The sequence below is a fragment of the Cucurbita moschata genome, unplaced genomic scaffold, assembly GCF_002738365.1.
Source record: "Cucurbita moschata cultivar Rifu unplaced genomic scaffold, Cmos_1.0 Cmo_Scf00022, whole genome shotgun sequence".
Classification (NCBI taxonomy): domain Eukaryota; kingdom Viridiplantae; phylum Streptophyta; class Magnoliopsida; order Cucurbitales; family Cucurbitaceae; genus Cucurbita; species Cucurbita moschata.
Window position 1 is genome coordinate 3888446 of NW_019268538.1, and position 9517 is coordinate 3897962.

A 9517-nucleotide genomic window follows, 5' to 3' on the forward strand; every position below is an offset into this window, starting at 1 on the left:
TTCATGGGCCGAGCGGTTTAAGGTCGCATATGAAAGCCCAACTGAAGAAGCCCACTGAAGATAGCGAGAAGCTTTATGTTCGCTTGCATCTTCCCACCGAGACCGAGCGACCTTCGAAAACGCTGAAAAACTTGCAGTGTCCAAAGATTGAAGCTCGTTGAAGAATGGAAGCTAGAATTGTCCCAGAAAGTAAGGGCACAGTGACCTCCGAGAGAGGGCAATTTCGAGGAATCCGAATGGACAATCCCTTTACTTTGAAGGTGGGTCAGATATTTACAGGGTTCGGCGTCGGTTGTGGCGTCGGTATCGGCGTTGGCCGACCCATAAACATGGGTAATTTTCTTTCCCCCATTATCGACTTTCATTCGCCTCCACCAGTTTCTTTCATTAGCTTTCTCTTTTGCACTGACGGATCAAGAAATTAGCCTGTGATTCTAAATACACATTTGTCATTAGTTGGATTGTTCAAGTTTCATTTGAAATCTTAATTTCATCAAATTTAACCTTAAATTTTAAGGTGTTGGAACTAATACTATTTGAAGCTGAGGTGCATTGTTTTCTTTTTGTTCTTTTTAGAGTTGTGGTTAAATTCAAACTCGATAGGAGCTATCTATTTAGAACATTAAAATTATATGTTTCCTAACATGTTGGAGGGCATAGGGTTAGGTGTTGTCCCATAAAGTTTGTGGTTAGCTGTGAGTGGAGCTGAGTAAAACTAGATGCACTCGATCAATTCCTTTTCCAAATCCTGCAGCAGCTGCACGAGCCTTCCTACATGCCATAAATGACCTACGAAGCGGAAGAATCCTAGAACAAAATGAGAGGTAGCTAACCAACTTCTAGGAGAGACATAATCGACTGTCTGTTGTTAAATTCTAACTCAATTGCCACTGTTTTGGTTAAGTTTAGGCATTTTAGTGTTTGTGCTTTGGCCTTTGATCAAATTTAGGCGTTTTTGTTGTTGGGTTTAGGCTTTTTGCAAATTGCTGATATATGTTTGCTCCTTGGTTCATGGTCATGTCTGCTGGCAGTCTTGCTACTATACGAACGTATGAAACCGATATTCATATATTTTCAGGTGCAATACCTGTCATGAATGAAGTAATGAGTGCCACGAGAGGTGCAACCGACGCACTTTCTGGTGTAACCAGGCATTTAAACAACTCTGTGAGTCCTAACCTTTAAACATTATGCATTTTGTGTTCTTTATTTGCCATATGAGATGTTGGACCATTGAAATTCTCTCAAATATCACATGTTAGCTCAGGAAATTAGGAGCTAAGAACATCCAAGGTGGCATTGGGTGTGGAGTTGGTTTTGGCCATGGTTTTGGCGTCGGTATGTCCAAAAATATCTTCTGAATACCATTTATGTCGTCTACGAGTTTTTGTTCATGTATTGGTCTGTTTAACCGACACGTGGCTTCTTGAATGTTAGGCCTAGCTATCAAGCCTTCATTTCTACAACAAGTTCAATCTTCTGTTATGGTAGGTGCCACAGAGCTCTTATCCATGATATATTACCCATTACGACTTCTTATATACACATATTTGAAGCTTGAAACCCAAATCTGATAGCAAGCAATGGAGAAGATGGTGACAAAATTAGGTAACAATCCTAATCTTGCAATTAGTCAAAGCGCTGTACCAGTATCACTGCAATCTGCCATGAGCATAACAAATGCTTCGGCTAACAAGCATCCTGTTGCAAGCATTAGAGAGTTTGCAAAAGAAATGCCAGAAACTGCCCCACAAAACCTATTGAGCAGCAGATCGTTTGAAACTCGAACCGAAAAGGTCATCGACAGTTTCTTGCAGAATCCTGTTTTTAAAGGAGGGGATACTGAACTGCAGGATGAGGTATGAGAATACATGCTCGGTTTTCGGTTCTAAACAAGACGAACTCCTGTAAAAACAATGAATGTTTGATGTGGTTTGCTCATTAAATACACTTCTTGCACATGAATTGATCTTGTTATGGAGTCCTGATTGATGTTTCTTGCATTATAGGTTGGACGCCTACCGCTCGAAAACCGTCTCTTTCAAATGGTAAGCTTTTATAATGGCCAGTAAATGTGAGCTGACTTCGTTGTTAGAGATGCATCATGGAAAGAACTAGGCTGTATTGACTAAGCTTTTGTTTATTCCTAGCACAAGTGACCAACTAGTTCCTATTTAAATGTTATTGCTTAAGAAATGAAATGTTTAGACTAATGAATCTTTGCTAGCTTTCAAGAATATGCTTTCCCTCCCACTTCGTTCTCATCTTTAGGATGGAGAGTTTACGAATAGCGACTGTGAGATCCCACATTGGTTAGAGAGAGGAACAAAACATTCCTTATAAGAGTGTGGAAACCTCTCTCTAGTAGACGCGTTTTAAAATCGTGAGGCTGACATGCTACGTAATGGGCTAAAGTGGATAATATCTACTAGCGGTGGGCTTGAACTTTTATAAATGGTATCAAAGTCAGCCATCGAGCGGTGTGCTAGTGAGGACGCTGGCCCCTATGGAAGGTGGATTGTGAGATCCCACATTGGTTAGAGAGGGTAACAAAGCATTCCTTATAAGAGTGTGGAAACCTCTCTCTAGTAGACGCGTTTTAAAACTGTGAGGCTGACGGCGATACGGAATGGACTAAAGCGGATAATATCTACTAGTGGTGGGCTTAAGCTTTTATAAATGGTATCAGAGTCAGCTATCGAGCGGTGTGCTAGTGAGGACGCTGGCCCCTATGGGAGGTGGATTGTGAGATCCCACATCGGTTAGAAAGGGGAACAAAGCATTCCTTATAAGGGTGTGGAAATTTATCCCTAACAAACACGTTTTAAAATCGTGAGGTTGACGGTGATACGTAACAGGCCAAAGCGGACAAGATCTACTAACACTAGGCTTAGGCTTTTACAAATGATATCAGAGCCAGTCATCAGGCGGTGTGCCAGCGAGGATGCTGACCCCTAAAGGGGGTGGATTGTGAGATCCCACATTGGTTGGGAGGGGAACGAAGCATACCTTATAAGAGTGAGAAACATCTCCTTAACAAACGCATTTTAAAACCGTGAGGCTGATAGTGATACGTAACGGATCGAAGCAGACAGAATCTACTAGTGGTGGGCTTGGGCTGTTAGAGTGAAGATCTCCTCGTTAATCTATCTACCATGTTATGTTGTCTTTTTATGCAGGTAATGATGCATCAGAAACTAATTCAAGAGCTTAAGGAGGAGAATAACAAGCTTCACCAAATATTAGTGGAAGACCTGAAAATACCACCCAGCAGGCTCCAAGCAAGTAACACAGGTAGAAAATTTTCTCCATGTTCAGACTGTTTGGAATGCCGAAGAAAGGAAAGGAGAAGGAGAAGCTAATCATTCAATCATTCTAAACGATTTCTTCGACACGGCTGAGCCAAAGCAGCATTCATTTGATCCTTCGTAGTCGTCTTCTCTACTTGCTGCATTTTCGAGAGCACCCGAACACGAACGGGTTGAAAGAATCTGAGGTAACGAGTTCATATCATACTTGAATATGAACAAATGACATCTGAGAAATAGATGCTCTACTGATCCACAAAACTCAGCAGCATAGGAACTTGGAGGCTATATTGAGTTCATGAGATAGCCGAGTTTGTTCAAACAAATTAACTAGCCTTTGAAATTTTGATGGTTCTTGATGCATTTCAACGTCCAAACTGCAAGATTTTGAGTTCGAGTTCGTGTTCTTCGAGTTGTTGATGTAAAGCTATTTTTAGCGCGTTTCTTGTGGTGCAAGTAAAAGCACATGTTAATCTATCAGCAATAGACGCGTAGTACGTTTATATGTGAATAAGTCTGTCATGACATACTAACATTAATGATATATGAGAGTAAAACCAGAGTGGCATAAGAATATTGAAATAAACCGTGTATCATATTTTTACGATGTTGACAACCTATTCAGCTACCCACTTTAATGTTCGATAATTTTCAACCTGATCATTTAATATTCATGTCACTACAATAAACACAATTCAATCACTATAGATTGCCCATATTTCTCCCCAAAAATTCAATGAATTTAGTGAGTTTTTCTTCCTTAAATTAATATTCAACGTTAAAAAATTATGTAAAAATACAAATAAAATACCAAAAGAAATCCCATTTCTGGAATATAGTTTGAACGAGAAGGGACAGAACGGCGAGTTCGAATGATCTAGAAACGTACCTTCATTAATAGATATCTTTTCTCAGAATTTCGTTTTTATTTCAGATTTCGGTTCGTCGTCATCGTTAGTTCGAAGCAATCAAAATGGATGTGTTCTCATCTATCTTCGATTCTCAAGCAGGATCCAGAAACCGTTGGAGCTATGATTCTCACAAGAATTCCCGCCAGATTTCGCCGGCCGTTCAATCTCATCTCCAGCAGGTCGGATTCTCTATTATTTTCTTTTTATAGTGATTTCATCATGTTATCTAGAAGCAGTTGGAAGTGATTTTGAATTTGAATTTACCAAACGAACGTTGTTGTTATTGAGCAGATGAGTTTAGAGAAAGAAGATCTAATGAATTAGGAATTTAGTAACTAATTCTTCCTTCATATGGATGTGATTATAGTTAACCTTATGAAGTATTGCGAATCTGCAGGTTTACCTTACTCTAGGTTGTGCTTTAGTTGCATCTGCGGCTGGAGCTTATCTTCATATGCTTTGGAACATTGGCGGTGTTCTCACAACACTTGCTGGTATCGGAAGCATCGCATGGCTAATGGTCACTCCTCCATATGAAGAGGTAGATTTCTTTACTTATTTTGTGTTCTCAGTATTGTATCTTTGGTTCATGTCTTGTGATTTTATCATCAGAAAAAGAGGGTTTCTATGTTAATGGCGGCTGCTCTTCTTCAAGGAGCTTCAATTGGTCCTTTGATCAGTGTGGCTATTGAGATTGATCCGAGGTAAGTTATCGGCAGCATACAGTTTTTATCGTCATGATTCTTTTACTCTGCCCTTGAATCAAGCGACTGTACTTTTGTGATTTGGCCTCTGCAATTGACTTGAATTGAATTGTTTTTGTATTGTTAGGCTTTGGGAATGGCTGATCATTTGAAATTAGACCATTTTATTGATTTCATAAACTCTGTGTGTTGTTCCTAGTGTTCTGGTCAGTGCATTTGTGGGAACGGCAGTGGCCTTTGGTTGCTTTTCAGCAGCAGCCATGTTAGCAAGGCGCAGAGAATTCCTTTATCTGGGTGGCCTGCTTTCATCTGGAATATCCATGTTACTCTGGCTGCGTTTTGCTTCCTCTATATTCGGTGGTTCCACTGCCATTTTCAAGTTTGAGGTGTATATATTACTTTTTCAAGCTATTCATGAACAGGAAAGTAGACATTGATCCCCTTGCCTTGCAGCAGGCCTGACCTCAATTTTGTGTTGTTCGTCTCATTTGTAGTTGTATTTTGGACTTCTGCTGTTTGTGGGCTACATGGTGGTTGACACTCAGAAAATAATTGAGAGGGCGCATCTTGGTGATATGGATTACGTGAAGCACGCACTGACTCTCCTTACTGATTTCATTGGTGCTTTTGTTCAAATTCTCGTTATAATGGTGAGTTGTTCTTCATTTTGGTTGAAGAAACATTTGAGTTCTTTGGCAAACTTCCAAAACAGAACAAGAACAAATAGTCAAATCAACCATTAGTTAACGATGTTTTTGTTGGTTATTCCACTCACCCAATTCAATGGACTTCATTCTTTTGCAGCTAAAGAACTCTACAGTGAAGAACGAGAAGAAGAAGAAAAAGAGGAGGGACTAAATGAACGTTCGCACCTGAAAGAACTAGTTTTGGTGTTGGGTTAAGTCCCACAACGAGGGCAACCCAAAATTCTCTCCAAGTAGGATTTGAATTCACGATCAGTCAGTTAACAGCCGATTGATTGGATCTGCCGTGGACACTCGAGAGACCTCCACAAGGTATCCTTGTAAGTCTTGTAAATCGTAGCGTGAGTTTCTCTTGAGATTTTCGTTATCAGTACGTAGTTAGAAAGGACTGTGCTAGCTTGTTTGGGGATGAGCAGAGATCAGATACAGACATTTAGTTTTATCTTGTAATTTCCCCATGAACACAACAAAGGTTAGAAAGGTTTTCTTGTGGTGTAAGTCATCTAATTAATTGATATCATTTTCTCTCCTACATCGCCTTGCGAGATTGAAATTAAATTCCCGTCCAAAATATTTAAAATACATTTTGCAATTTAATATTGAAAAAAAAAAAAACGTTTCTTGTTGTAAATAGCTTAAAAGAATGGTGTTGTCACATTATTTTTTCGTCTAATGTCTAAATTAAATTAATAACAAAATTTGAGTTTTTTTTTTCGAGAAAATGGGTCACTTAAAAACTAAATTTTGAATAGAAGTGAATATATATTATTTTTTTTATAGCATATTTAGAAATTAAATTTTAATTTAAACAATTGTTCAAAATTGTTGGATATTTATAAGTTATAAAATTGATTGTAGTTGCAAAACTAAATATTACATAAGTATAAATTATTATTAATTAAAATTTAAATATTTTTTGTTGTTATAATTTTTGAATAATTATAAAATTTGTATAATTTTTTATATAAATTAAAAAAATGTTGTTTTCATAATTTCACACTTATAAACGGATGCTTTTGAAAGCTTAAGTTTTTCAATTTATCCTCGAAAATTGAAAATTAACAATGGTGTAAAGATGCATAGCGAAATCATCTTCGACCATATATAAATTATAAGCTCGAAGCAAACCCGCCCCCGCAAGGGAAAGAAACACAGCGTCTCGGCATCACTGCGTTCGTTCCAAATAGATCGATGGCTTCATCTGGTATGCTTCAACCCCATCTTTTGTAATTAAGAAATTCAATTTCGAAATGGGCTGTCATATTTACAGATTCGGCTCTGTTTGACTTCGCAGGGAAATCTGTGTGTTGAATAGTTGGAGGGATTTGGATGGACAAGGTTTTAGAGTTTGGACGAAGAGCCCTCTTCTACGTTAAAGTCCTCTCCGGCTATGAAGAGCGGCGGATTCGATCGTTAAGGTTGGAGCTCGAAAAGCGTCTCAAGAAGGTACTCGGGGTTGGATCTTTTGGTTTTGGTTTTGTTTTGTTATGATTAGGCAATTTCTATTAGGGTTCTTGGTTTTTATGTCATGGTTTATTGTTATATCATGGTGGTTTTCGCTTTGAAAGGATGGAACTGGTTATTATGTACGCTTAAATTCGGATGCAATGAGGGAAAGTGTAAATTTCTCAGCCATTTTGTGCTTGGAACATGAGAACTTTGACCATTTTGAAGAACTTTCTATTTGAATGATTGGGAAGCATAGAGGAGTTAAATTGGGGCAGCTGTTTTTCAGATGTGAAAACTGAGTTTAGGGCGAGTGTAGAGTGGGGATTCGAACTTCTGAACTTTTGGTTAAAGTATATAATACCTTTGGTTTGATCAATGTTATTTTCAAGGTTACGTTGTTGGTCATCGGGCTAACTTGTCCCGATGAAGTCATGAGTATTAGTTTTTGACTAAGAGTTGTGTTAGCTGATTATTCCGCTAAGTCAGTAAATCTGAAAAAGCCTTGCTGCCATAGGCCATTTATAAATTGAATCAGCCTACATTTGGAAGGGATGATTTGGTTGGTTTTTTCCTCTTTTCCTTAGAGGACCAGACGGATTACTTATGGTTGGGACAGCTTAACTTGTATGGTTTGAATAGAAAAAATGAGATAGCTTGACATGGGTTTCTTGGGATCTTCACAGAGCAACAGAGAAGCTCTGTTGTCCAAAATAAATTATCTGACTTCTGTGATTGTTAAAACTATTTGAAGACCGCTGCTGAGTTTTTCAAACCTTTATTTTTTTTTTTTTAGATTCTCACGTTGGTTGGAGAGGAGAACAAAGTATTTCTTATAAGGGTGTGGAAACCTCTCCCTAGTAGACACGATTTAAAATCTTGAGGGAAAGCCCAAAGAAGATAATATCTACTAGCAACGGGCTTGGACGGTTACAAATGGTATCAGAGTCAGACATAGGACGGTGTGTCAACGGGGACGCTGGACCCCCAAGAAGGGTGGAGGAGAGGAGAACGAAGCATTCCTTATAAGGGTGTGGAAACCTCTTCCTTATAGATGCGTTTAAAAACTTTGAGGGGAAGCCCAGAAAAGAAAGCCGAAAGAGGACAATATCTACTAGCAGTTGGCTGCTGTTGTATTTATCAAAACTTAGTTACCTAATGTGGATATTGAAGTTTTCATGTGCAAGGGACTATATTTTTGGGCGTTTGTTTGAGTATTAAGTAGACCTTTTTCTTTTTTGTACAAAAAACTTGCATCTTCTTTGGCATTTTTCTTTTGATATACGTCTTCAGCATTGCTTTATCTTTGCTCACGCCTTGCATTGTACCAAAAAGTTAAATATTGAGCATTTATGATGTTGGATGTTAAAAAATATTCAATTCATTCACCAACAAAATTAATATGTTAAACTGGCGTTGCATCCCTTGCTAGGCAGAGGAAAGAAAAGCTGCAATAAGACAGATACCAGAACAGGCTATCTTAGGAGAAGTTCGTCGCATGGTCGAGGAGATGCAGACTCTAAATAAAAAGTTAGAGGAAACCGTAAGTTTTATTTCGTCGGTTTTCCTAAAATATTCATTTTTCTTTACGGTGGAATCGATATTAAAGATGTTTCTTCTCCGATTTTCGACCTCATAAAAAAGTACACTTCTTATGAGATCAGAATCATTAAAGAGCTTACCATATTCATAATCTGTGAACATCTGCCTTCATGTTTCACCTGTGTCGATATTGGCTATCATCATTTATCAGTTAACAAGTTCTTGTTTTCTATAGTATACCCATTTCTTCTTTGAGGTTAAGAAAAGTGAAAATATATGCAGGAGTCTGCCATTGAAGAGTACTTCAAACCAATCGACAAAGAAGTAGAGGCATTAATGAGAGTGCAACTTGAAGGAGAAGAGAGAACAATGAAGAACATGGTTAAAGTGATCCAGCAACAGGCTTTGTTAGAAAAAACTGAGGCAGATAAGGTTGGTAGTACCCTTCAAACTGATAAAAATCAACAAAATCAAGACCCTTCAAAAAACTGAGTCAAGGTGATTTTAGGAGAAGACAGTGATGATTTGATTTGATTAGATTAATAAAGTCTGTTATCCTGCAATTCTGGAATTTGGATTTTGGTGCCAGCAATGTCATAATATATACACTTCACTGCATAGTCTTATTTATTTACAGAGATATAATTGATTATATCAAGACCTTCCAAGTTTTTTAGTAGTGTTCATCAGAGATGCTTATTATTAGTTGGGTAGGGGCCTTACTTCTGACGTAGTCCTCTGAGCTCACTCCCACTAGTTCTTAGTGAAGCTATGTCTATCTAACTTCAAAGCCAGCCTCCTCCATAAGGAGGGTCACAACCAAAGCTCACTGCTAGTAGATATTGTTTTCTTTGAGCTTTTTTTTTCGGGCTTCCTTTAAAGTTTTAAAACGCGTCTGCTGG

At 38.2% G+C, this 9517-nt stretch overlaps 3 protein-coding genes across 4 annotated transcripts; all 3 read left to right on the forward strand.

Annotated features, from left to right (window-relative positions):
- Positions 1-66: 66 nt before the first annotated feature.
- Positions 67-3915, forward strand: LOC111459813. The gene is made up of 7 exons (XM_023102887.1): positions 67-333; positions 1079-1167; positions 1263-1338; positions 1438-1487; positions 1578-1859; positions 2010-2048; positions 3180-3915. Exons 1-7 carry the CDS (start codon positions 165-167, stop codon positions 3360-3362), a joined length of 888 nt encoding a protein of 295 aa, XP_022958655.1. The 5' UTR covers positions 67-164; the 3' UTR covers positions 3363-3915.
- Positions 3916-4281: 366 nt separating this feature from the next.
- Positions 4282-6125, forward strand: LOC111459577 (bax inhibitor 1). Its single transcript, XM_023102561.1, has 6 exons — positions 4282-4398; positions 4617-4760; positions 4832-4923; positions 5123-5309; positions 5418-5573; positions 5728-6125. Exons 1-6 carry the CDS (start codon positions 4282-4284, stop codon positions 5779-5781), a joined length of 750 nt encoding a protein of 249 aa, XP_022958329.1. The 3' UTR covers positions 5782-6125.
- Positions 6126-6674: 549 nt separating this feature from the next.
- On the forward strand, positions 6675-9273 carry LOC111459545. Of its 2 annotated transcripts, none has more exons than XM_023102499.1 (4): positions 6675-6831; positions 6922-7073; positions 8506-8616; positions 8898-9273. In XM_023102499.1, exons 2-4 carry the CDS (start codon positions 6957-6959, stop codon positions 9105-9107), a joined length of 438 nt encoding a protein of 145 aa, XP_022958267.1. In that variant the 5' UTR covers positions 6675-6831; positions 6922-6956; the 3' UTR covers positions 9108-9273. The 2 variants fall into 2 exon arrangements, with proteins under 2 accessions (XP_022958267.1, XP_022958268.1); XM_023102500.1 differs by having other exon boundaries at positions 6725-6831; positions 6898-7073.
- The last annotated feature ends 244 nt before the right edge of the window (positions 9274-9517 follow it).

Bases quoted from the DNA above. Each gene is read 5' to 3' on its own strand.
- LOC111459545 (XM_023102499.1), top strand. From the start codon at position 6,957: ATGGACAAGGTTTTAGAGTTTGGACGAAGAGCCCTCTTCTACGTTAAA. The intron at 7,074-8,505 runs GTACTCGGGGTT...ATCCCTTGCTAG, and splicing joins TCGAAAAGCGTCTCAAGAAG to GCAGAGGAAAGAAAAGCTGC. The intron at 8,617-8,897 runs GTAAGTTTTATT...AAATATATGCAG, and splicing joins ATAAAAAGTTAGAGGAAACC to GAGTCTGCCATTGAAGAGTA.
- LOC111459577 (XM_023102561.1), top strand. From the start codon at position 4,282: ATGGATGTGTTCTCATCTATCTTCGATTCTCAAGCAGGATCCAGAAAC. The intron at 4,761-4,831 runs GTAGATTTCTTT...TTTTATCATCAG, and splicing joins TCACTCCTCCATATGAAGAG to AAAAAGAGGGTTTCTATGTT. The intron at 5,310-5,417 runs GTGTATATATTA...TCTCATTTGTAG, and splicing joins CTGCCATTTTCAAGTTTGAG to TTGTATTTTGGACTTCTGCT.
- LOC111459813 (XM_023102887.1), top strand. From the start codon at position 165: ATGGAAGCTAGAATTGTCCCAGAAAGTAAGGGCACAGTGACCTCCGAG. The intron at 1,339-1,437 runs GTATGTCCAAAA...CTTGAATGTTAG, and splicing joins TGGCCATGGTTTTGGCGTCG to GCCTAGCTATCAAGCCTTCA. The intron at 1,488-1,577 runs GTAGGTGCCACA...CAAATCTGATAG, and splicing joins AAGTTCAATCTTCTGTTATG to CAAGCAATGGAGAAGATGGT.